Consider the following 27048-nt stretch of genomic DNA (forward strand, 5'->3'; position numbering starts at 1 on the left):
GGTCCTGTTCCCTTGACCACATTTTCGATGCACTGTTGCTTCGCCTGGATAGCCCTTTTTTTATTTTTTTTATATTTTTGTAGCATTGATGGTGTCATATCGCTCTCTGTTGATCGATTTTGTGGTTCCTTCTCAGCTAACTTGAATTCATCATTTGTCTAATTTGATGTGCATTCTTGTTTATATTCCTCCATTTTTCATGTCATTGTTTATAGTTTCATTTTGCACTCGTCGTGTGCACGGGGAATGTTTATTTTCTCTGTGGGTATTTTCGAGTGTAGGGTCTTTCTCTATATTTGTTTCTTCTCGCGTTAACTGGGATTGGGATATCTCTCAAGGTTTTTGTTTGTCCTGTGCAGCGAAGCTGGCCATAACCCGCTGCTGGTCGGAATCTGTTAGGTGGTTAAGTATTTTGTAATGGCTTTTTTCTGCCGCCTGTATGAGTGCACCTCGCACCTCCTCCCCTTGATTGCTTGCATCTTCCCTGCATGCCCCATTTATATGCTGCGCTTGTTCACTCACCTGCAAGGCAGCGTGTTGTTCCTTTGTCAATTTTGTCACTGATCGAGTCCGTGTGCATGGAGAAAGGGGTGGCTTTAGCAGGGAGCGGGGGGTCGGGCAGTGTAGCGACTTCCGCAGACAGGAATTTCTTTGTCTGATGTCTCGTTTGTGTTCCCATTTGAAGCTACCATTCTAATTACGTCTCGTATTTCCTGCAGCGGTATTCAGTGGCTGGTTAGTTGGTTTCCGCCCACGCGTCTTTCTGTTAAGGATTGATGCATCTACACAGATTAGAGACGACGCTGATCGAAAAGAAGTTTTTTGCTCAAAGGCCGTGTGATGTGACAGCCTCCGTGTGTAGGAAATACATTACCGGCAGCAGAACCGAGAGGAGTTGTAGTCTCCGCCAAGCCTCCAAAAACTCCTCAAGACTCAGCTGACTCTGTGCCGCTCTGCGGGTTGACTGGGTTTATGAGCAAAAAGCCCTGCCTCTCTTCGGTGAAGCACACTGCCAATGTTGGTAGCTCATTGATCGTTGGAAAGGTAAAACGAACAGCTCTCGGCCTCCTCAAGACTCTGCCACAAAAAAAACGTTGTGTGCTGTGTCTCATAGAAAAACGTACCACCCAGTCCCTGCACAAAACAAAAGGAAAGGCTATAATTGGATCAGAACAGACTGATACGTGATAAGAACAGTTAGATTCTCCCAAAGGGATGCATGCAGTCAATTATCCCAGCATTAAAGTGTTCAACGTTTAAGACCTCTAAGGGAAAACACACTGCCAAAAACAATAGTTCTGGAAGGAGGCCTTTAGGGAGCCAGGACAGCCAAACTCAATGGACAAAGTCAAAGTTTTGATGCTCTTCTTAGAAATAATTTCTTAAATGGTCAGTGTTCAAAACAGAAATCACAGCAACTCAAGAGGAGTCACCTTTAGAAAGCACAAGCTGTAAGGGCAATGCAAGTAAGTTGAGGTCAACTTGCAGTTGGGTTAAAACACACTCCCAAGGTAGGAAGCACCCCAAAGGATAAAATACCCTAGCCCCACAGTACCTTGAAAATGAAGAAAGTGTCCAGCTAGTTGCCTTCACAATGCCAGTAGACCCTTGCTCCTGGTACTTGGACGTTTTGACGAAAGAGAGGACGTTTGGCGGGCTCCTGCGGCAGCACTCGAGAGAGGGACTTGGCAGCAATGGATTTCTGTCGAATCAGCAGCTCTTTGTAGTTTTGGTGCCTTTTTCTCAGCGCCAATGAAGAACGAAAAGCTCTGGTTAGGATGTCCTTGATCCCTCGGTCCTGGCCTGTGGTGAGGGAACTCTAGGCGCAGATTTCTTGCTTCTGTAGGTTCCAATGGATGCCTACGGAGATCTGGCAGAATTCGGACTTCAGAAAACAGTGCACTCACAAGTGGTTGCGGTACCCCGGTTATTGGGCTTCAGCAGCCTTGGAAAGTTGCTGCAAGTCAGGGGTAATGCCAAAATAGTTTGTCTCTAGGCTAGTTGCTCGCACCAGCCTAAGGGAGGAAATTGTCCTTTGCGGATCTTCCTTGACGATTTGAAAACGAGTTCAGCACAGCTGCAGGTCTTCACCGGGCACTTCGCGGTCCAGCAGAGTTCTGCTGGCATCTTCTCTCGTCCTCTGCTTCGGATTCTGTCCTCCAGTAATGCCAGAAGTTTGCCAGCAGATTCCACCAACCGAGGAGCTTGCAGGCCACGTTTTTCCCATGGGAAGGTCTGTTTCTGTACGTCCCCCGTCCCGTTTCCTCCTGCTACGTGTCATCAACACACTCCGTGTTGATGCAAGATGATACTCGTCGCCCTGGCGTGGCCGAGTCAGATTTGGTATGTGGACCTGCTCAGCCTGTCAGCGTCTCCTCCAGTCAAGTTGCCGGTACTTTTGGTTCTGCTCACCAGTGAGGGAGGTGCAATTCTTCATCACGACCCAGGATCACTGAGCCTGACGGCATGGCTCCTGCAGCCGTAGAGTTTGGAGTTTGAGTTGCCAGCGGACTGCAGGGAAGTCCTCGCCAAAGCCAGGGTGTCGTTGACGCTAAAGCGCTACAGCCATAAGAGGAAGCATTTTGGTACCGGTGGCAGAAGATTACCCATCTGAGGGTCACGCCTCCACAGATTCTCCCTTAAGGGTTATGGGGGTGTATTCATAATGTATGGGTTGTTTGACTGTAACGGTCAAGTTAGCTACAGTTCTTTCTTCCGCAAGCATTCCCGTTACAGGCAAACAACCCACATCCATCTCACTCTACCCCAGATCCCGAGTAGATCCTCGCTGTGGTCCAACCGACTCGTCAAGGGGCTTTTCTGATGTTTCCTGCCAGTGAAGGCTCCTGTCCCGGCATGGGAACTCAACGTTGTGCTGGTGAGGCTCATGGGGAGCCTTTTGAACCTATCCATCAAGACCCACTCAAGTTTCTCTCGTGGAAAACGTCTTTCCTTGTGGCCATCACCTCTGACAAACGTGTTGGTGAGATCCAGTCCCTATCCTGCAAGCAGCCATATCTAACTTTCCACAAATCGAGGGTGGTACTGCATACTCGCCCCTTCTTCATGCCAAAGGTTCTGTCGAATTTCCACCTCAACGAGCCGTTGGTATTGCCTGTTTTCTTCCCGAAACCTTCGTCGCCAGCAGAGTGGGCCTTGCATTCAGTGGATGTTGCTCGAGCCTTGAAGTTCTACGTTACACACATGAAGAGTTTTCGAAAGACTTCTCAGTTTGTGCACTTTGATCCTGTGAACCATGGGAAGGCCTTGTCGAAGGCTTCAATTTCAAGGTGGCTCTCCGGCTGCATCATGCACTGTCATCGGCTGGCGAACAGGCCACTGCCAGGCCGTCCGAGAGCCCATTCCACCAGTGTGATCGCTGCGACAACGTTCATTTCTGGTGTGGCCCTGCTTGACATCTGCAGAGCTGCGACCTGGAGGTCCACACATACCTTCACAAAGTTCTACTGCGTCAGCAGTGATTCCAGGGAGGAGTCCAGAGTCAGCGAGGCAGTGCTAAGCAACCTGTTTGCTTGAGGTTGAGTCTGTTCCAGGGGTAAGTGTTAATTGCTTCTGTTGAGCCTTGCCACCTCCCATGGGTGTGTATTGTGGTACTGCTGTGTGTTCGTTTTTCATGAGCATGTGAATCCATGGCAGACCCATGCTGGAGAACAATAGTTGCAGGTAAGTAACGTATACCTTGCATATATGGAGCCCTTCTAGGCTTAGGATGCATCCGCACAGTTGGCAGTATGCTGCAGGGTTCGGCTGGCAGGAGCTGTAGCATGCTAGGCTTGTAGTATATTGGTCTTTCTGTGTGTGTGTGCACGCGCGTGCGGGCATTGGAGGAACACATTAGCTTTTCACTATGCCTTTGTCATTTTGGTTATCCCTATGTTGGCCCATTCAATTACAAGCTCTGCTCTCTTCTTTCCTTTCCATCAACTGTTAAACTCGAACATGTTCCAAGGCCAAGGTGGGAGTCGGAATCGGGCAACCATTGTATAATCGTTTCTCCTCCTTCCCAACACCGCTTTCTTAGATATTAACTGTAAATCTTACTCCAATGCTATCCTAGACCTATCCCATCGAATAGTTATTCCATGAGCCATCGTTCCCCATTAATGGTAACTGCACAAGTGCACAAGCAGCTAATTATTCTAATGTTGGCTGCTGTTTGGCCCCTCTACACACAAGACCTGGAGCTAGCACCTTGCATGCGGATCATAATAGGGGTGAAAAGTAAATTGGAAGATTAGCAACTCTATACAAGCCCCGGGGGCGTAATATGCTTGCGTCAACTGTGAATAAAAGTGGCTCTGCCTGGGACTAAACACCAACAGAAGCACTTTCGCCAGCATGGGGTCTGGCATGGATTCACATGCTCATGAATATCATTCTGGGTCATGCTGCTCATAGTTAATGACTGCCCTCTCCCTAACCCCCTCCTCTGGCAGCCATCTTAAGATTTGGTAAGCATGTACAGTGGCAGCATGACCAAGAAAAGCCGCAGCGGAGTAGGAGGGGGGGTTCGCATGTGAACACTCACCTCAAGTGAACAGGTTGTGTAGCACTGCTTGGCCGACCCAGGGCTCCTTTCTGGAATCCCTGTCAACACAGTAGAACCTCTTGAAGGTGTACGTAGACCTTCACGTAGCAGCCCTGTAGATGTCCAGCAGGGGCACACCAGACAGGAACGTCGTTATCGCAGCGATCGCTCTGGTGGAATGGGCTCTTGGACAGCCACGCAGCGGTCGGCCAACCGATGACTGTATGATAGTCGGAGAGCCACCTGGAGATGCAAGCCTTGTACAAGGCCTTCCCATGGTTCACCTGACCAAAGTTCACAAACAGTTGAGATGTTTTCTGAAAACTTTGTGTGTCACGTAGAACTTCAGGGCACGAGCAACGTTCAATTAATGCAAGGCCCTTTCAGCCGGTGACAAAGGCTTTGGAAAAATCACTGGTAATGCCAAAGGTTTGTGGAGGTGGAATTCCGACGGAACCTTTGGCATGAAGGAGGGGTGCGTCTGCAGCACCACCCTCGATTCGTGGAAAGTCAGATATGGCTGTTTGCAGGATAAGGCATGGCTCTCACCCACCCTCCTGGCAGAGGTGATGGCCAGAAGGAAAGCCGTTTTCCACGAGAGAAACTTCAGAGGGGCCTGATGCATAGGCTCGAAGGGGGCTCCCATGAGCCTTGTCAGTACCATGTTAGTTCCCACGCCGGTGCAGGAGCCTTCACCGGTGGGAAAGATCGTAACAGTCCTTTGAGGATCTCTTTGACGAGACGATGGGACCAAAGGGAAGAACTTCCAGGAGACCTGGTGTAACGGGAGATAGCCACCAGATGCACCTTGATAGAGGCGTGCGCCAGCCCTGCTTTGGCCAAGGACAACAAGCATGGAAGGATCTGCGGGGCCTGACCCTCAGATGGGTGATCTTCTGCAACCGGCCTCACATAGCGAAATGCTGCCACTTGTGACCATAGCATTTAAGAGTTGACGTCGCTCTGGCCATGGCAAGCACCTCCCTGCAGTCCGGCGGCAACTCATATCCTCCAAACTCTAGGGCTACAAGAGCCAAGCCCTCCGGTTCTGCGATCCTCCGTCGTGGTGCAGGATTGCGCCGCCTCTGGTGAGCAGGTCCGTGACCACTAAGATTGAGAAGGTCCGGGTACCAAATCTGACTCAGCCCTGCCGGGGCGATGAGTATCATCCTGCATCAGCAATATTTCAGTTGACTGATGACTCGCAGCAGGAGAGGCAACGGGGAAACGCGCCCAGAAACAGGTCTTCCCACGGAAAGGAGAACGCGTCCCCCATGCTCATCGGCTGGTGGAACCTGTTGGTGAATTTATCGCATTTGGAGTTTGCTGCCGTCGCAAAAAGGTTCGATCTGGGGCATGCCCCACTTGATGAAGATGCGGTCCACCTGGTCTTGCCGAAGTTCCCACTCGTGGCCGGAGCGCAACTCCCTGCTGAGGGAGTCGTTGATGGTGTTCTGGACTCCCGCCAGGTCAATGGGGATGAGGAACATCTCTTGTCACCAAAGATATCCTAGAAACCTAAAACTGGGCTTAGCCACACAGCCTACCAGGAGACACAGCATTGGCAAAACAAGAACTATTGGGTTTCACACTCCTCTTTCCCACACTGGCTACTGCACTTCTGATCTAGGACTGCACCTCTTTTTTTCCTATACTGTAGCACTTGCATAGACTTTTGTGGCTCTTAGCCCCTCATTCAACTCCACATACTGAAAGAACAACAAATGTTTTGCAACTGCGTCATAATAATGAAATATTTACAGTAAAAGAAAAATGATTGTTGCCTAGAAAAAGTGTTGATTGCAGCCTCAGCCTTAAGTAAGGGCATTTCACCAGAAGTGGCCAGATCACGTTATGTACCCCAAGTACCATGGTAATACTTCTATTGATTGTGATGCCAGCAAACTATTTCAAATTGTATTGTACATTTCCCGTAACCTCCAGCTCACCACCAACACAATATTTGGTAATTCAATCTGGCACAATTTAGGGTTCTGCTACACTAAACTGGGGGCCTTGTTCGGTGGAACAAAAGTCCCAACGGACTAACAATGCTATCATGTGGGCTGAACCATCACTTAGCTCGGCCAGATTGAGGCTGTCTCCAGTGAACCAGCTCCTCACAGCATTCCTTGCCTGTGGTTCCTTTGTTTGCTGTAGTCAGTCCTAATTTTCTGTTTTTTTTTGTTTGTCTTGTAGGTCATGTGGTTGACATTTATTCCAAGTTCGATGTGATTGTAAGTAACAAACCCACATATTGCCATTGTATCACCTGTGTTTTTTTGTGAAATACATGTTGGTTATTACCATATATAATGCTTGAACGCCAGTCAATAAGAGCTCTTTGCACCAAGATGGTGGTCCATGTATAAGTGGGAAGGGTGGCAGGAATATGAAGATGGTGGTCAAGATTATACAGTTTGATTCTGGAACTGTGTTTTCTTACATGTGTGTTTAATACCCTGCAATGTTTGGAGAGACACCCTGACTCAGATTCGAAGAAACCTCTGTGGCTGAAATTACAAGCATTCTTAAACAAAAAACAGCTGTTTCTGGACCCTTCATGCCTAGCTAACGTATTCACTGATCGCTATGGAGACCCCACTTATGATGACGCCTTGTACAAATACTTTTTCCAAATCAAGGCCAAACTTTATGTGCCACCTGTACGGATGGCAGCCATTTGTTTGAGTGGGAATGTTGTGTAGGGTGCCCGTAGCGCTTGTGGGTTGCACAATATTGCTGTAATGGGCATGGATGTGGGCATAGAGCAGTGTTTGATATTGTGTAGCATGCATGTCTAAGAGGTTGTGCTGTGCTGTGTATAGAGAACATTTTTACATTCAATTATCACCCAACCAAAGTTAGTACTCATTTATCAACCCCGGAGGGATGAAAGGCTGAGTTCGCCTTGCCTGAATTTTAAACTGCACATCGCACCCAGATTGCAGCAGCTAGCGATCAACCCGCTGAGCTATCTTCCAGGGCACTTAGTGTGGCTGAGATTAGGGATGGTGGCTGCTTAGACCATTTTGAGGATGGCAGACTTCTGCAATATGGGATCTGGTATGGATTCACATGCTCATGAATATTTCCCTGTCGTCAGGCCGGGAATCCTTGGTGAAAGAAAAAACAGTTCAACTTTCACCACAAAACTGTATTTCTCCTCTAAACCAATCACTGTACTCTGGGTCATACTGCCCCAGACAATGACGGTCCTCTCCCTAGGCCCCTCCTCTGGCAGCCATCTTCAGATTTTTACTGCACGTGTTGGGAGTCCTCGAGTTTTGACCTGTGAGCTACTTCCACATTTTTTTCATTTTTCAATAGAAAAAGTTTCTATTTTTGTGAAAAAGAGATTGTGTGCTCTTCTCTCCATCTCTCAACAGCAGGGATCCGTTCGTCATTCAATGTCAGTGCCCCTCAAGGGCAAGGATCGTCAAAGTTCCTTCAAAAGTTTTCAGAAGGCCATCAGGCCTACTCCGCACCTACTCATGACAGAGGAGAAGGAAGGAAGGTCCCTTTTCACGCTCTGCACCAGGTGCGGACTACGGAACGTGTTTGTGGAGGACAAACACCTTCAATGCCTCTACTGCCTTCACCCCTACCACAAAGGAGAGTGCGAGATCTGCCTCAGCTTCTCCAAGAAAACGATGAAGGCACAGTAGACCGGCAGCATTGTTAAACGCCAAGGCCTCTGCCCCGCGCCTGAAGCAGGGTCATGCCTCGGCCGGTCCGAGTAGAGGCCTTCTAAGTCCTTTGAGGGTGCCCCATCCGTGCTGGCCCAAGATAAGGCCAAGCACTGAGAGTTCCATCGGGGCCACCACGCAAGTGTGTCCCGCAGTGGGCAGGGTGCAATCAACCTCACCATCTGCTTCCTTCGCCAGCCAGCGATTGAGCTCCTTCTCAAAGACGAAATCATCATCTAAGCTGCGTGAGAAACCTGAGAAGCATAGGACAGAAGAAAAGGTGTCTGACTTGCCCAAGCGGCGCAGGGGAAATCTTCTCGTCGATGATTGCGCTGGTAGCGGCTGCTCTCTCGAAGGCCCAAGGGGCTGTCCCCGTGAAGGTAGGCCCTACTGCACCCAGGGTGTCCCTGCCTCTGAGGCGGGAGGCAACAGCTGGGGCAATGGCGAAGCCTGCTGGCACACCAGAGAAGAGGATGCCGTCTCTGAGCCCGGCACAACCCCTTCGGGTGCAAAAAGGGCATGTGTGGTGTTGAAGAACCGGGGTAGCCACCGGCTGTACTCCAGGCCATGGAAGTTTCTGAGGACCAGAAGTCCCTTTACGTGGTCCACAAGGACATGAAGGACGACGGTGGCAAGGCTTCTGTTGAGCCTTGCCACCTCCTGTGGTTGTGTAATGTTGTACTGCTATGTATTCTTTATTCATGAGCACGTGAATCCATGCCAGACCCCATGCTGGAGAAGGAACAAGTTACTTACCTGTACTATTGATATCCAGCATGGGTCTGGCATGGATTCACATGTAAATCCTCCCTCCTACCCCTCTGCTGCTCTTCATAGTCATACTGCCACTTTACGTGCTTTCCAAATCTGAAGATGACTGCCAGAGAAGGGGTTTAGGGGGAGGACTGGCATTAGCTGGGGGCAATATGACCCAGAGTACAGTGATTGGTTTAGAAGAGAAATACAGTTTGCAAGTGAAAGGGAAACTGGTTTCCCTTTAACCGAGTATTCCCAGGCCTTTCGTCAGTGAATATTCATGAGAATCCCTGCCAGACCCCATGTTGGAGAACAATAGTTCTCCAGCATGGGGTCTGGCATGGATTCAAATGCTCATGTATATTTCCCGTCGTCAGACTGGAAATCCTCGGTAAAGAAAAATCAGTATCAGTTTCGTTTCTGATCTGTCTTTCGTAGTAGTAACCAATCACTGATCTCTGCGTCATACTGACCACAGCCAATGACTGCCATCTCCCTAAGCCCCGCCTCTGGCAGCCATCTTCAGATTTTTACCGCACGTTCAAGTGTTGGGATCCTCGTGCTATTGCTCTCGAGCTTTAGTGCCTTTTTCGCGTTTTTTCCTAGGAAAATGTTCTCTCTTTCGGTCAAAAGAGCCTCAAGCTCCACCGTTTCTTTATCCGATCAACGGGGACCCGTGTCGGATTCTTCTACGCCCCTCAAGGGTGAAGATTTCGTCGAGCCACGCTTTTGGAGGACTCCAGAAGTTTCTCAGGCCCATCTCGATCATGGCCCAGGAGAAGGGAAGCTCGACGCCCGGAAAGCTGTTCAGGGTCTGCCCTGGATGCCAGCTTCAGAATGTCTTTAAGGAGGACGAACACTCCCTTTGCCTCTATTGCCTGCATGAGGACAAGACGCACGTGGAGAAGGACTGTGCGTTTTGCGGCAATATGTCGGAGCGGACCATGAAGGACCGCCATCTGCGTCTCGCCAACTGGCTGGAAGGGAAGAGCCCGTCAGCGAGAAGAAGTCCGAGCGGTCTTCTAAGACCTTTGAGGGCGCCCCGGCGACGGGGGTCCAACAGAAGGCCAAGCACCGCGAGTCCGCTGGCACCGGGAGCGCCGAACGGTCGGGCTCTACGGGCGCCAGGCAGGGCGCATCCTCCCCGGCGCCATCAACCACGAGCCAACGCTCTGGCTCGGGTAAGAGGAAGGCCGAGCACCTGGCAAAGCTCCTGGAGAGACCCCGGTCGAGCTCGAAGGCCCCATCGGAGGGGCAGCAAGGCGGTGACCCTCCCCCCCCAAGGAGAAGGCGGTGAGCGCACTTAAGGTGGTGAAAGCCTTAATCCATCTGGCCAAGGCCTCTATCGAGACAGTCGCGGCGACCCTGGCTCAGCCTGTGGAGGCCAGTGAAACCTCCGACGGAGAAGAAAAAGGGGGGGACAGGAGGTCGACGTGGATTCGGCCTCAACCTCTGAGGAGGAGCTGATCGAAGTCTTAAGCCACGGCGTTGGCGTGGAAGAAGACCAGCCCGTCGGGAGGGACCCCGACGTAGGAGACGACGAGAACGTCGAGGGTGCCGACGGGGCTCCTGACCGCCCATCAGACTCCCCTCAACCAGTGCCGCAAGACAACTTGGTGGCCATTTTGTTGGCTATACAGTTCTGATGCTCGGAGATAAGGACGAGATTGCCGTTACCACCAACGGAGGAACCTCTCCCGACGGGGGACCCGGAGCCAGGCCCTTCTGGGAGCCCTCCTCCTAAGAGAAGAAGGATTCATCCTCCACCTCCTTTTCAACCATCGCGCCCTGCTCAGCCCTCCTCCGCGTCCACGACCCGTGGGGATGATATGGGGACTGTCACGGCCGCGACGGGCACAGACAACAAGGTTTACGACGAGGATCTCCCGTCGTCACCTCCTCCCCGGGCTTCCCCGCCCGACGAGATTGGATCGTTTCATGCCATGATCGCCAGGGCATCCGAGCTTTTCCAGCTCTGCCCGGAAGAGAAGGAAGGAAGGTTTCCTTTATCAACGGCGCAAGACCAAGAGGAAGACGGTCCTCGCTGTACCTCTACTGGACGATATCTGGGATGAGGGTCTCGCCCTCCTCAAGAACCCATCCACAACGCCTGCGAGAAGGGATCGGTACGAGAAGAAGTACCGGGTCCGGGACGCGGCCCCCTTGTGCCTTCGGGCACAGCTCACCCCGGACTCGGTCGTCTCCGCGGCGGCCAGGAAGAAAGCGGGGGGGGGGCCTCGGTCTCTACCTCAACCTCCCCGCAGGACGGCGAGGGAAAGAAGTTGGACACGATGGGACGCAGAGTCATCTCATCGGCAGCGACGACGATTAAGGCTGCTAACGCCTTGGCTATCGTAGCCCGCTACGACAGGGAGTTGTGGTACAAAATCGCCTCCCTGCTGGATTTCCCACCAGACGACAAGAGGGCAGAGGCCCTAGAGATCTTGCAGGAAGGAGAAGTGGCGTCGGACCACGCCATTACGATAGCGATGGACATCGCTGACACTGGATTTCGCCAGTTGGGCAACAGCGTGTGCCTTAGACGGCGTGGATGGCTCAAGGCAACTGACTTTCGTCCGGACGTGCAGACCAGAGTCTTGGACATGCCGTTCGACGGGAGCAACCTGTTTGGGAAAAGAGTGGACGATTCCCTACAAGCCATCAAGACGGACACAGAGACGGCCCGGGCTCTTGGTGTTCTCCAGCAACGACGGCCGCCCTTTCGGAGCGGCGGAGGCAAGCAGGGTGCCTCCAAAGGTTCCGGCGGCGGATTTTCCACCTATCGTCAAGCGGTTCGTCGTCACAGGAAGCCTACAGGGGACGAGGCAAGTCGGGCGGACCCCGCCGTTGTCGCCAAGGAGGACAAGGCGGCAAAGCCTCGTCGAAGCAGGACTGAACCGGCCGTGGGGTCGGGCCCCCACCGAAGCACCCCGGTGGGAGGCCGGCTGGCGAGCTTAGTCAGCGTGTGGGAGTCCATCTCCACCGACCGTTGGGTGCTGGACGCCCTGGCCCAGGGTCACGCGCTCAAGTTTCTAAAGAAGTTCCCGCACGTCCCCCCCCCGTGGCCAGGAAGGAACATCACGTCCCTCTACTTCTCTTGGAGGTAAAGGCGATGCTCAAGAAAGGCGCCATCGAGCTCGTCCCAAAGAGGCTTCGGAGCTCCGGAGTTTACTCAAGATACTTCCTCGTGAAGAAGACGGGAGGATGGCGTCCCATCCTGGACCTACGACGACTGAACAAATTCATCAAGGCACAGAAGTTCCGGGTGGTCACCCTCCAGCACGTCCTGGGTCAACTGGAGGAGGGTGATTTCCTGTCGGCGTTGGATTTGGAGGATGCCTACTTCCATATCCCCATCCTAAAGGGACACCGAAAGGTTCTCGTGGTCCAAGGGCGTCACTACCAGTTCAGAGCCCTTCCCTTCGGATTGAGGTCGGCACCCAGGGTGTTCACCAAGTGCCTCGCACCGGTGGCGGCGCGGCTGCGCCTGGAGGGGATCCACGTCTACCCCTACTTGGACGACTGGCTCATCCGAGCAAAGACAAAGGAGCTTGCCGCGGAGCACACGGCGAGGACCGTCCAACTACTCACGGACCTGGGATTCTCCATAAACTATGCCAAGTCCCACCTGGTGCCCGCTCGAGACGCACTGTTTCTGGGAGCGAAGCTCGACACAGTGGCGCTTCTGGCCTCTCCGTCGGAGGAAAGGACGAGGGCCATCTTGGGCAAGGTGCAGCGGATGCTGGTTGTGGACGCGGCCAGGGTGAGGTCCATCAAGTCCCTCCTCGGAATGATGTCTTCTTGCATTTATCTCATCCGCCTGTGCAGGCTTCGGATGCGCCCGTTACAGGAGTTCCTGGACGCTCGCTGGATCCAGACGACGGGCAGCTTCGAGGACAGGATCACACTCGACGAGAGCTTCCGACGAGCGATCCGGTGGTGGGGCACCCACGCGCATCTGACGGCGGGCATGGACTTCCAGACCCCGGACCACCAGAAGACAGTGACCACGAATGTCTCCCTGGAAGGGTGGGGAGCGCACACCGAAAATCTGCACGCAAGGGGCCTTTGGCTGCCGACGGAGAAGTCCCTCCATATCAACGTCCTGGAACTCCGTGCAGTGTTTTGGGTCCTCAGGTCCTTTCTTCCGTCCCTCAAGGGCAAGGTGGTGAGGATCTTCACCGACAACACCACTCCCATGTTCTACATCAGGAAGCAGGGCGGTACCAGATTTCCAGCCCTGTCCAAGGAGGCTCAGGATCTGTGGCATTGGGCCGTCGCCCAAGGGATGTTTCTGGTGCCGTTTCATCTTTCAGGGATAAAAAACACCATCGCCGACTCGCTCAGCAGGGAGCTGCGCTCGTGCCACAAGTGGGAACTACGACAGGATCTAGTGGACCGCCTCTTCCGACGGTGGGGCACACCCCAGATCGATCTGTTCGCGACGGCGACAAACTCCAGGTGCCGGAGGTTCGCCAGCAGGTTTCCCCAGCTGAGGAGCATGGGCAATGCGTTCTCGTTCCCCTGGGAGGGCCTGTTCCTATATGCGTTCCCTCCATTGCCGCTGCTGATCCGGCTCATCAACTAGCTCAAGAGGTCACGGTGCAGGATGATCCTCGTCGCATCTGCGTGGCCGAGGCAGATATGGTTCCCGGACCTTCTGGACTTGTCAGCGTCCCCGCCAATCAAGCTGCCAGTGGACGCGGATCTGCTCTCCAGGAAAGGAGGCGCCATCCTCCACCACGACCCGAAGTCGCTGAACTTGCAGGCCTGGCACCTGCAGCGTTTGAGTTTGGAGGTTACGACATACCGGCCGACTGCAGAGGGCTTCTTGCAAAGGCCAGGGCGTCCTCAACTCTTAAATGCTACGGACACAAATGGAAGAGGTTCTCTGTCTGGTGCCACGCACAGAAGATTAACCCTCTACGGATTACGACTCCTCAAGTACTGCCGTACCTGCTGACGCTGGCCAAGGCTGGGCTGGCGCACCCTTCCATCAAGATTCATCTTGCTGCGATCTCCCGATACACCAGAACCACGGGACGGACGTCTTTGTGGTCTCATCGTCTGGTGAAAGAATTCATGAAGGGACTGTTCAGATCGTTCCCGCCGGTGAAGGCCCCGGCCCCGGCGTGGGAGCTCAACGTGGTGCTGACCAAGCTCATGGGACCTCCGTTCGAGCCTCTGCACTCAGCTCCGTTAAAGTTCTTGTCGTGGAAAACGGCGTTTCTTGTGGCCATCACCTACGCATGACGGGTGGGAGAGATCCAGGCCCTTTCCTGCAAGCCCCCGTACTTGACTTTTCACGACATGAGGGTAGTGCTCAGGACGCACCCCTCCTTCATGCCCAAGGTACCGTCAGACTTCCACCTCAACGAACCTTTGGTGTTACCTGTTTTCTTCCAGTCGCCTTCGTCGCCGGCTGAAAGGACTTTGCACTCGCTGGATGTGGCTAGAGCGCTGAAGTTCTACGTGGACCGCACAAAGTTTTTTCGGAAGACGTCACAACTTTTTGTGAACTTTGGACCTGTCAATCAGGGGAAGGCTCTCTCGAAGGCTTCCATTTCCAGATGGCTCGCCGGCTGTATCATGTACTGTCATCGGTTGGCAAACCAACCGCTGCCTGGCCGTCCGAGAGCCCATTCCACCAGAGCGATCGCAGCTACCACGGCGTTCCTATCTGGTGTGCCCTTGCTGGACATCTGCAGGGCTGCTACGTGGAGGTCGACGCACACCTTCACGAAATTCTACTGCGTCGATCGGGATTCCAGGGAGGAGTCCAGGGTCGGCCAAGCAGTGCTGCGCAACCTGTTCGCCTAAGGTGAGCCTGGTGAGGAGGTAAGAATTGCTTAATGTTGAGTTTTGGATGTAATGCTTAATGTTGAGCCTTTGCCACCTCCCGTGGTTGTGCATGTGTGTACTGCTATGTATTCTTTTATTCATGAGCATGTGAATCCATGCCAGACCCCATGCTGGAGAAGGAACAAGTTACTTACCTGTAGCTGTTGTTCTCCAGCATGGATCTGGCATGGATTCACATGGGAACCCTCCCGCCTACCCCTGTGCGGCTCTTCACTTGGTCATACTGCCACTTCACGTGCTACCAAATCTGAAGATGGCTGCCAGAGGCGGGGCTTAGGGAGATGGCAGTCATTGGCTGTGGTGTATGACGCAGAGATCAGTGATTGGTTACTACTACGAAAGACAGATCAGAAACGAAACTGATACTGATTTTTCTTTACTGAGGATTCCCAGCCTGACGACGGGGAATATTCATGAGCATGTGAATCCATGCCAGACCCATGCTGGAGAACAACAGTTACAGGTAAGTAACTTGTTCCTTACAGGTAAGAAACTTCCATGCCCGTCGTGGTAGTCCAGTGTTTGAATAGGGAAGTAACTGGGTTTTAAGCATGGCACATCATGGGGTGTCTTTGTGAGTAGAACAATCTGTAGCTATGGCATGCTGGGGCGTCTGTGAGGTCAGTAATAATGCTCATGAAGTCCTCATAGGCCCCATAATAATCACTTTCTTTTTCTTCAGTCTTTTTCCTCCTCTTACATTACTATCTTTTCCTGACTAATAAGATTGTCCCTTTCCGCAGAACCTGGCAGCTGAGAAGACCTACAACAACCTGGATGTGTCTGTAACAAAAGCGCTCCGCCATCGCTCGCAGTACTTTGAGGGCGTACTCAAGTGCTACAAACATGAAACGCTGGAGACCATTATTAATCGTCTTGTGGAAGCCGAGGTAATTTGGAAGCTGGGGTTATTAAGGGAAGACACAGGACGGGGTGCAGAGGGTCAAAGCTGGGGTTCTTTAGGAGCTGAGGATGGGTTTTTAGACTGATTTTGTAGGGGAGTCGGAAGCTAACGGGTACTGTCTTCAACATACATAAACTGTATTGCACACACAATGGGGCAACAAATGTCCCTCCAAGAAAGTTCTCAGTAACTTTATAAAAATTACATTAAGCGTCACTGGTGAGATCTGGTAGGCAAGATGGGGGGTGGCAAGTGGAGCTCCCTCTTCAGAAAGTAAGTTAACTGTAAGCCGAGCATTGAAGAGGTGCACAGATGGGCTGACTCTGATTGTTATGGTCTGCGCGTTCCATTGGAGTGGGGCAGGCAGGGAGAAGGAGCGGAAGTAAAAGGAGGCATATAGAGGCTATGGGACAGTGAGGTTGGGTGCAAAGGAGGATCAGAGGGAATGAGATGGTGAGTAAGATGAGATAAAAGCAGACCGGTACTGAGCACCAAGATCATTGATAATGTTGTCGGCTACATGAAAGAACTTGAAAAGGGAACAGTTGTGGTGTAGAGCCAACCAGCATGTTTTCAGTAGGTAGAAGTGGGGGAGGATCTGGGTAGGTTGTAGAGCGCCAGTAGCAAAGTTGAGGACTTTCTCCGGAGGGAGGAAGGAGTAGAGAGGAAGGTGTGAGGATTCTGAGGGTGTCCTCACTTCTCTCCCCGCGTTATCCTCCTCCCAGGTGGCCAGGGAAAGGCCATCGCTTTTGGATTGTGACCCTGGGGGTGGATATGCAAGGGAGGATCACCTGGGCGAGGCAGACTTGGAAAGAGGGGAGGAGGCCCCCACAAATGAGACATGATATCACCCATTTCCATTTCATAGGCCATCGCTTTTGGATTGTGACCCTGGGGGTGGATATGCAAGGGAGGATCACCTGGGCGAGGCAGACTTGGAAAGAGGGGAGGAGGCCCCCACAAATGAGACATGATATCACCCATTTCCATTTCATAGGGTAGACGGTATCCCCCAAGCCTTTCTAGGGTATTGGCATCCCTTTCCCTTTTCCTCTACCCACAGCATACAGTCACTGGGAAGGCTCCAGCTAGTCTGGCCTGGACTTCCCCACAATACCATATGTGGTTCTTCCACCCAACAGCCAGTCAGGGGAAGGGACAGAGTCAGGGCTTCCCCTGATTTTGGGAAAACAAGGTAACAGGTAATAGAAACCAAGAGGCCACAGGGGCCATCTTGCCTCCTATCAGGAATCTACTGATTCATATGGCAGGGCCATAATGGAGGATACTCAGAGAACCTGTCAAATTCAGCATTGAGGTGCCACCAGCCCATACCCTGCTCTGTGGGCCACACACAAGTGCCAAAAAACATACACTAGGGGTACAGGGTTGTACCCCCACCCATGGGTGCCATAAGGGTATCCCAAGGGTCACTTTTCACCACAACCAAAAAGAGGAAGAGCTGCACTGCCAGGAGTCCCAACTGGACTCCTGTGTAGAAAACACAGAACACACATAAGGGAGTACAGGACAAGGACATGGAGGCCCTGTCCCTCCAATACATTTCCAGCATCACAATGCATCCAACTTGTCTCAATGTGCTCTCGAGGATCGAGCTATCCTGAACCTTTAGAAGCATCCCTGGACTTACCCAGTGAACTATCCAGCTCTCCAGTGGGCTCCCTCGGTAGAACCGTTGCCGTTCTGCATTTTCAGACAGAATTTTGGTCGCCAGCTTGTGTTATAAATTGCTTTCCAGGTGGATTTCAGCCTCCTGCCTTCAAGGGATCCTGTCCTGGAAGGACTTCTACAACCGGGACTGGAAGGATGCCTGCTGTCGTCTGTGCAGCAGTCGTCGCTGAAAATCTCCTTTCCCCATCCTGTGAAGTGCCTTGGAGGGAGCTGCATCTGTTCATTCGGCATTTCTCCATTTTTGGTTGTCAAACCGGAGTAGTACAACCTGAAAGACAAGAACACAATTTATTTACTTAGTAACATTGTTGCATCTCTTCTTTTGAACAATCACAAACCTAAGTAACTTACCTTTTACAGCTACATTCCGGGGAGAAGCATTGTGTCTTTTGGACTCAAGGCCCCACTCTTCTTAGGGATTGGACTGTTGGAGCTAGGGGAAACCACTTGTCACTTGGTTCCTTCTTTAATTCATCACTTATTTACCTCCTTTCGTGATTTAAGTCATCACATGCATTTTAAGGACCCTTGGTGACTGTATGCATACATCACTCACTGTAATCGTATTTCTGATGCTTGTATCTACTTAGATTCACTTGTTATGCATAGGCCAACATTTAGTGGTACTCGCAAAGTATTGCATGACTTGTTTTCAAAACTCGAAAAGGGAATTTGACTGGGCGCGTTTGTAATACTATCCCTAGTGTGACATCTACTGGGCCCATGGTCCTTCATGCGTTGATGTCCCTCAGATTGTTTTTTTCCCACTATCACAGTCGGTCACGTGTTAGAGATTCCTGGCTATACGCCTTTATTATTACAAAGTTTAAAATTATATTTGCCGTTCCATCCTTAATTTCATATCGCTATCAAGTAACCTTTGGCAACGCTAGACGGACAGCTCCAGCTACCTGTGTTGGAGAGAGCCTCGATTTCGAAGAACTTTGACTTCGGCCTACACAGGCCTTCACTAGGCTCCGACCCTTCACAGTAGGGAGAGTGGGAGGAGGACATCTACTGTTTCTCTCGCCGAGAATGCCCGTTTCCCTTGCATCACTTAAATACTATGTTTTTATGCGTTCGTATCTACATTCAATTGTGTGCTTCACAAAGTGGGCTCATTGTGGACCCACACCCACACTCTCCTGAGAATAGCCTTGACTGCTATCCATTACTACCTTGATTGGGTTTTGACTAACCTCTCAGAGGTCCCGTTTTTTTTTTTTATTTTTTTTTTTTACAGGTTTTATTGATTTTCCAAACCAAACAATACAAACCAAACACGCAGTGCATTGTACAATAGTTCAATTGTTAATTACTTAATCATGGTCACTGCTCCCCCCCATCACACCCCCCTCATGAGCCTATTTATACCTTGCACTCTGTATTTGCTGCCCGTGGCGGGGTATTGCTTCCCGTGGATTCTGTCAGATCTTGTATCGTTCCAAATAATTCTGCTATTAATGATTTCCATGCCATCAGGGTTCCCGCCTCCTCCTCCCCCCCCCCCCCTTGCGTTACTCGCCTCTTGCCATACCATCGTTTCAGCCTCCTCTCATTTCTGCAACTCCCTCCACCACACCTCCACTCGTGGCTAGTGACACGTTTTCCATCCCATGGCAATCCTTCTTTTTGCAAGCGCGTATGCTAAATCTTTCAGTTTTCCAACATGTTTAAGTTTCTGTGATCTGGGGAACCCTCCCAGCAAGCAGGCCCAGGCTGTGTCTAAGATGATCGTAAACCCCTTTTCCGCTAGTTTCTGTGCCACTTCACCCCAGAAACGCCCAATTATTGGGCATGACCAAAACATATGTGTCATGTCAGACTTTTCCACGTCGCATTTGGGACATGCCTGTCGACCAGCGTTTGCAAACCTGGATATCCTCAGAGGTGTCATGTATGCTCTGTGCGTCACATACAATTGTATTTGTTTTAATCTTGCATACCTAGACACCTTCTTGTGGTATCCTAGGGCACATTCCCAGATCCCATCTTCTATCGGGGCTCCCACTTCTGCTTCCCAGTCTAGTCTCAATTGTGTCAGCTCCTTCCCGACCTTATTCATCACCATCTCATACAGTCTAGAAATCTCATGCCCCTCTTCAGATATGTCATATATTGCCCCCCGGTTCTTCTTCCAATACAGTTTCAGGCCACGTTTTCCGAATTCTCTGATTCTCTGTACCATTCTCTGATATGTAATATATTGGCCCGTATGTAGCCCCGTTTCTTCCACTAGCACTTCGAAATCCTTAATGGTTCCCTCTTGCCATATGTCCCCTAACGTCACCAACCCCACCGATTCCCAGTGGGTCCTAATGATCACCCTCAGCTGCCTATCTTCCCCCGCCAATGCGACCAGCGGTACCAGGAATGGGTTCTCCATCATCCGGCATGCTCTACACCACATTTTCCACCCAAGCATCATCATTCTCGGGCACCCTCTCATTTCTGGCTCAGGCAGCCAGATCATTTCTTTCAAGTGGAATGGGGCGCAATCATGCCCAAACAACCTTAGTTCAGGGGTCGTTTCATCTGAGAGCCATTTGGCCACATATTGTAGCTGGCTCGCCACATAATAAACCTCAAAATTAGGCAGTTTGATTCCCCCCTTTTTCATAAAAGTTCTGCAGCTTCCATAGCGCCACGCTGTTTCGGGTACCTTGCCACAGGAAGTCCCTACACATACTGTTCAGTTTAGCAAAAAACTTCTTAGGTATCATGTATGGAATATTACTAAAGTAATGCAGGAGCCTAGGTAGGACCACCATCTTCAGCATTGCACCTCGTCCCATCATTGCTAGGGGCAACTTCACCCAGAAATTCAGACTTTTCTCGATTTTCAAAATAGCTACCTCAGTGTGAGTTCCCCTGTCAACTATAACTAGGGTGGCATCATAAAATCTGCCCACCAGGCCAGATTCTAGAAATCCAGCTGAACAATTGGAAACTGGGTAAAACTGACTTTTGTTTTTGAGGAGTTCAGTTTAAGGCAGCTTAGAGCTATCCAGGGACGAATAGCAGTGAGACAGTTTATAATCAGTTCCAAGGTGGCAGGGGTGAAGGAGGGACAGGAGAATAATATGGAGTCAAAAGTGCATAGTGAAAGTCAGAGAAGACACTGTCAATGGATGAGGCATGAATAGGGCAAAGGCAGGAGAGAAGTCCTCGCATCATTAAGGTAAGGAGGAAGAGGGTCCTGTTTGAATTTCCTCTTAGTGCTTGAAGAGGGGAGATGAGGAGTAGAAGGTGGAGTGACTGAGATGTTAAAGTGAACAAGGGTGGGACCAGAGGGGGATGGTTCAATGGAGAGGTCGGAGGAGAAGAGTGAAAAGGGGGCGGAAAGACAAGGTCAAGAGTTCCCAAAAGCATGTGCAGGCTGGTTGTGGAGGCAGTGGTCAGATAGGAGGGAGTTAAGTTCAAGGCTGGTGGCTTTGAAAGTTGGGGGTGATGAGAGTCGAAGTGGTTAGTGATGTAGGAAGACTTTTCGCAGAGGGATTATCGTTCCAGGGGCCAAGTAAAAGAGTGATAGGAGGTGGCGGAGAGGAGCAGTTATTGTGTGGTAGGTTAAGGCGGATAGATGAGGTTGGAGATTCTGGGAGCAGAGGAGCTTCTTAATTGAGGGCTGCCGTGTGAGGGTGGGGAAAAGCAGAGGCCGGAGTGTGATGCAGAAGTTGGACTAAGTTGAAGCTGATGGCTAGGAGAGGAAGAAAGGAGAAGAGTGAGTAGAAGGAGAAATGGAGCAAAGTCAAGATGCATGATCAATGGTAAATTAAATAGGCAAGTGAAGAGAATGAAGAAAGGGTGCAGCCCAAGAAAGAGAGGGTAGGCAGTTAAGCAGAAAAGACTGAGCGGGGAGTGGATGGTTGGATGAAAAGAAGCAGGTGTACGTTCAGAGTTGGCCTAAAAACGGGCTATAGTTAACCAAAATGCAGTTGACAGGCTCAAAATAGCAATGTTCCTAGTTCCCGTGAGGTAACACAAGCTCTATGGTTAATGGATAGCGCACCCACTGGCTTAAGATTCTTTTGCATGGAAGCAGAAGTCAGGAAAAGGGTGATCTTGCTAAGTCCTAGCTTGAGCGGGGTTTCTGGTCCTATGCTCTTTCCTGCCCTTTCGGAGCTACAAAGGGTCCACTAGCCAAGTGGAATGTGGTCAAAATAAAAGTATTGAAAACAAACCTCCAGATAGTCACATGTCCCGCTGGGAGCCAGACATAGTGTTCCAAGTGGCTTCCACACTTTTAGGCAGAGTCCTGGGTGTTGTGGGCCCAGGGAGCTTCATTTTGCAGGCACAGCCCTCAGATGGTACTATGATTACTATATTTAACAGGTAAGTAAACGTAGCATATCTTATGATGGATAACAAGAACTTCTAACAAAATATAGGTAATTCTCATATAAATATAGTCAGATTCAATTTCAGGTACAAAAGGTTTCAGATGCAGAAATTACAATTATGTCTTTGCCCTTGGACAGAAATCGCTGAGGTTATAGGCTTCCCCTCCCTCTTCAGATATTTTTTTCAACCAAAAGGAGTACTTCTGGTGGATTTAAGTCCCTGCACAAAAAGATATTCACCCTTCTTGACAATAAAACCACAATTTATTTTCGTCATAAACCACACAAACAATTGAAACAGTGGCAATCGTGATAAAAACACATAGTTGTTTAACTAATATTTAATATAATTATCGCATTTGTGCTAAAAGTGCAAGAGTGCCTTTTTGGGTTAATAAAGTGCCAGGCATGCTGTAAAGTGCTTTTTTCAACAGACCATTCAATTTGCATGACGATTGGACAGCACTCCACAAGGTCTGATTTTCAAAGATGTTTATCCTTTCAAAAAACAGTTTAGAAACTATTTGCACTGATTCTCCTTTTCCAACAAGGAGATTTAAGCTCATAAGTTATCTTTTAAAAAAACATATTTATTTATTGTTTCAGTCAATGTAAATATAAAAACCTTTTACTTTTCACAAAGTTATAATAATGGAAAAAACATAAATAAAACAAGACAAATTACATTCTTAAAATGTACACTTTAATACAGATTTCATAAAAAAAGAAGGCATTAAGGGTATAATAAGCCAAAAAGGAAATCGTTTCCTCTGATTCACCCCTCAATTCAGACTCACTTTAAGATGCGGAGATCGAGTAAGAGAGTTATTACCGCCCAGGTCAAGAGACTTTCATGACCATAGCTAAGCGGATCCCAGAAGGATTGGGTCTCCAACCACCATACTTTATCCACAAACTTTGCAAATGTTCTCAATCTTTGCAAGCGAGTACCTGGACATTCAATCAGAACATGTTTTAAGGTCTCCACTTGCACCATCACATCGTCTGCATGTGCTATTGCTATACATTTCCTTATGCTTGCAATGGAGAATTTCCCTCGTGGGTAGAATGTTCAGGGGGAATCTTAGGAAACCTGTCCGACCTCTAGCATTTGGAAATTTGCCTAGGTAACCCAGCAGGAAATGTGTGGTTTATCGCAGAGCAAGTGAGAATACGCCAATTTTCAAGCTCTCATTTCTGCGATTGAAACTATCCAGTCCTTTCTTTTTAATAGTTCTTAACATGCACAGGATTATCGTAAAGGTCACTTTGTTCACAATCACAGGAAATCGGAATGTCCTTCGCATAGGCAGTTAGACCTGCTAGGAACCGATTTCCTTCTTTCATTAGCTCTGTATTAAGGTCCTCATAAAGGGTGTTGACTTGTGGACAGGTTATCAATCTAAGTGCAGACACTCTGTTCTCCACTCTGTGGTAAGGGAGGGAGAAGAGACCAAGTTGGTACCTCAAGGAAGCCACTGGGAGAGACTGCGAAAGGGAAAGAACGCTTCGAGGGGTTTGGGTCCTCCGACGTATTCCATATCTATGACAGTAATCACCACAGCTGTGCTGCTTCGGAAAGTTTTCTGCGTCGATGACGTAGATACGCTGTCCTCGTGGGCCTCCGTCAAGCCGACATCACCGGAAGTTATAAGTAGGACGCACGACGCCTGTAGCCTCAGTTCCGTTTTTTCCGCGAACGTGTTTGCTTCAGAGATCTTGGCGCGCCTCGGTTCTACTGAATCCTGTTCTTTCGGTTCTTCGAACCTGTTTCTTATGTCTTTGGCTTCTTCCACCCCACGGTCCGGTTTTAAGGAGTATCGGGTGTGCGGGTCCAAGATGTCGGTGACGGACACGCACAACGCTTGCCTCTGGTGCCTCAGGAAGGACCACGATACGGATGACTGTGTCGACTGCCAATCGCTCACATCGAAGGCCTTGCGGGAGCGTAAGAAGTTGTTGTCTGTCGGTAAGGTGGCCAAGCCCCGGAAGTTGCGTTCCACTGGTCTTTCGACGGATGATTCGAAGGGCGACTCTCCGCATCGTCGTGAGTCCGGGGGTTCTTGGTCTGGGAGTCGGTCCTGCCATTCCTCTGCCTCTTCGAGGCACTCCAGGAAGCGCCGTCACAGGTCGCCTTCCCCGTCCTCATCCGAGGACACTGCCTGTCGGCAGGTTGCTTGTCCCAACAAGCATTCTACTCCTAAGGAATGGCATTCCTTCCGAAAGGAGATGTTGGCTATTTTCCAATCGCAGGGCTATTGACCGTCCGTGCCGTCGAAAGACGCTGGCCGTGACCGTTCTAGAGACGCAGCTTGTACGCCTTCGGGCTAGAGCGGTGGTCGCGACCACCGGACGCCTTCGAGGTCCTGGTCGGACAAGCATGGTCGCTCTAGACATGCCCATTCCAGGTCCCAGTCCTCGACGCCCTCGAGACCGCAAGAACCTGTGAAGTCTTCGAAGAAGACATTGACGCCTGCGGCACTGAGGTCGTCGACGGACTCTCGAGGCTCCGCCTCCGAGGAAGTCGTCGATGCTGTCGGCGCCGCGCTCGACGCCGATTCCATCGATGCCTTTCGAGGCGGCTTGGTCGCAGGTTCCCCTTGGCACGGTGGAATCCCCCAGAAAGGCTCTGGCCAAGGCTAAACATGTCTTTGTTCCTTTTTCTGTACCCTCCTTCCGGCCTCTGGATTATATTTCTGAGGTGGATGAGGGCTCTGAGGAAGGTGAGGTTCCTGATGACCTCCTTTCTGATCATGGTCAACTTGAGGACCTGCGTCAGTCGTTGCACGACACCAGTGGTCTAGACACCTCTCCGGTGGTGGAGTTTGGTAGGCCTGAGCCTGGCACGCATGCCGAGTCCTCATATCGGCGCCTGATGTCGAGGGTCATGGATTACCTGGGGTGGTCGGCCCCCCTTGGGGATTTTCAGCAGGATGACCTGACTGATATCCTCGACCAAGGTCCACCAACTGATCCGGTGCTGCCATTCCATATGGCCTTGCAGAGAAGGGTGGCTGCGGCTTGGACTTCTCCGGAGAGTCTCCCGGCAGTGAGCAAGTCCTTGCCGAAGAAATATCGCCCAGCCAGTGGCGACCCCTGCTACTTGACCATGCACCCTACTCTGGAGAGTTTGGTGGTGCAGGCGGCTACAGCCCCCGCAAAGCAGGCGTCGTACCCTACCATCCCTCCTGATAGGGACAACAAACGTTTTGACGGCTGGGCGAAGGTGTTTTCTTCGGGGGGTATGGCTCTTCAGGCAGCCAACTCCGTATGTGCCTTGTCACGTTTCACGCACACTCTGTGGAACTGCATTTCCTGAGCGGCTGAACATATTCCCGAAGGGGAGGAACGGGATGGTTTTCTTGCTATCGTGCAGGATGGCAAGGATGCCATGTGTGAGTCAGTTCGGTCGGGTCTGGACATGGTAGATTGCATCAGCCGGTCCATGGCGGCAAGCACCGTAATACGCAGGTTTGCGTGGTTGCGGAAGTCGGGTTTGCTCCTGATGTGCAAACCCGGCTCCTCAACATGCCCTTTGACGGTGAACATCTTTTTGGCAGCAAGGCCGACGAGAGCCTTGAGAGGTTGCAGACCTCCAAAGCTGCAGCGAAGTCGTTGAGCGCTGCAGTTCGCCAACCTCCGCCTTTTCGTCCTAGGGGACAGCAATGGAGGGGAGGTTCCTTTTGATATTACTCATCCTTTAGTAAATCGAGAGGGGTTGCAAGTCAAAGGGGCCACCATACGAGTGCCAGAGGTGGAAAACAGGGTACTCGAGGTGCCAGCTCAGTCATGAGGCCATCTTGTAGAGAGGCGTGCCATTACTTCCGATGTGTGGGTTCTGGAGATCATAGCCCACGGCTACTGTCTTCCTTTCCGGCAGAGGCCTCATGATAATCCACCAGGGAATCTCTCTTTGAAGTGTCCGGATCCGCTCCTTGCGCAGGAAATTCAATCCCTGCTGGAGAAAGGTGCCATAGAACTGGTGCCTGTAGCGGAGAGGAACAAGGGATGGTATTCCCCTTATTTTTTGATTTCGAAGAAAGACGGGGGATTGAGACCCATCATGGACTTGCGCGTTTTGAACAAGCTCCTCAGGAAGGACAAGTTCAAGATGGTTACTCTTTCTTAAGTCCTCCAGGCCCTTCAACTTCAGGACTGGTTGGTGTCTCTCGACCTCAAGGACGTTTATTTTCACGTGCCGATCCATCCCAAGCACAAGAAGTACCTGCGGTTCGCGGTTGGCGACTCGCACTTTCAGTTTTGAGTCCTGCCGTTCGGATTGACCTCCGCCTGAGGGTCTTCACCAAGCTCATGGTGGTGGCAGCGTATCTCAGGAAAGGGGGGGATTCACGTCTACCCCTACCTGGGCGATTGCTTGATCAGGGCGTGCTCGCCCGAGCAAGTCCTGGATCATCTGTCAGTCACCTACTACTCCCTTCACAAGCTGGGCTTCTCCCTCAACTTAAAGAAGTCCCACTTGACGCCAACTCAGCGGCTCCAGTACATCGGAGCAGTGCTCGACACGTCCCTGGGGCCGTGTTTTCCTCCTCCGGTGAGGGCTCATCACATTCTGCAGATGGTGCACAAGTTTCAACACGCCCAGACTCTCCTGGCCTTCGAGTTCTTGAGGTTGCTCGGCCTCATGGCATCAGGCATTCTTCTGGTGCCAGATGCCAGGTTGCGGATGAGATCTCTACAATGGGCTCTCAAGATGTAGTGGTCACAGTCCTCCGGCAGGATGTCGGACCGCGTTCAGGTGCCGCCCTCGGTCGCCCAGGACCTTCTGTGGTGGGCTGTCGAAGGCAATCTGATGAGGGGGGCTCCATTTTGGCTACCCTAGCCGGAGGTGACGATCGTGACGGACGCATCCCTCACGGGATGGGGAGCTCATGCCAACGAGTTGACGGTCAGCGGTCGTTGGTCTCCGTCGGAGTCCAGACTCCATATCAATCTGTTGGAGCTGAGGGCCGTCAGGCTTGCCCTGAAGGCTTTTCTGCCGACTGTGCGAGGAAAGAATGTCCTGATTCTGACGGACAACACAGTGGCCATGCACTACCTCAACAAAGGGGGGTGGGGGGGTCAGGGTCTCTTCCTCTGTGCAGGGAGGGGATGCAGCTCTGGTTCTGGGCCATCCAGTGGGAAATTTCGATCTCGGCAGTTCATCTGGCCGGAGACGAAAATGAGACGGCGGACGCTCTGAGCAGGCAGAGCGCGATCTCTCACGAGTGGGAGCTGGCTCAGTAGATTCTCCTGGAG

The 27048-nt window shown here is 51.1% G+C and overlaps 1 protein-coding gene across 3 annotated transcripts in view; it reads left to right on the forward strand.

The window, feature by feature from the left end:
- The window catches only part of PRKAG1 (protein kinase AMP-activated non-catalytic subunit gamma 1), a 458467-nt gene that overhangs the window by 384070 nt on the left and 47349 nt on the right, over positions 1-27048 (forward strand). For all 3 annotated transcript variants that reach the window (XM_069653840.1, XM_069653841.1, XM_069653842.1), the window contains exons 10-11: positions 6749-6786; positions 15600-15746. In XM_069653840.1, the coding sequence (XP_069509941.1) occupies positions 6749-6786; positions 15600-15746 (185 nt within the window). The remainder of the gene's footprint in view (positions 1-6748; positions 6787-15599; positions 15747-27048) is intronic.

This window comes from Ambystoma mexicanum, chromosome 3q (genome assembly GCF_040938575.1).
Source record: "Ambystoma mexicanum isolate Mex_15411 chromosome 3q, UKY_AmexF1_1, whole genome shotgun sequence".
In the NCBI taxonomy this organism is placed as follows: Eukaryota; Metazoa; Chordata; class Amphibia; order Caudata; family Ambystomatidae; genus Ambystoma; species Ambystoma mexicanum.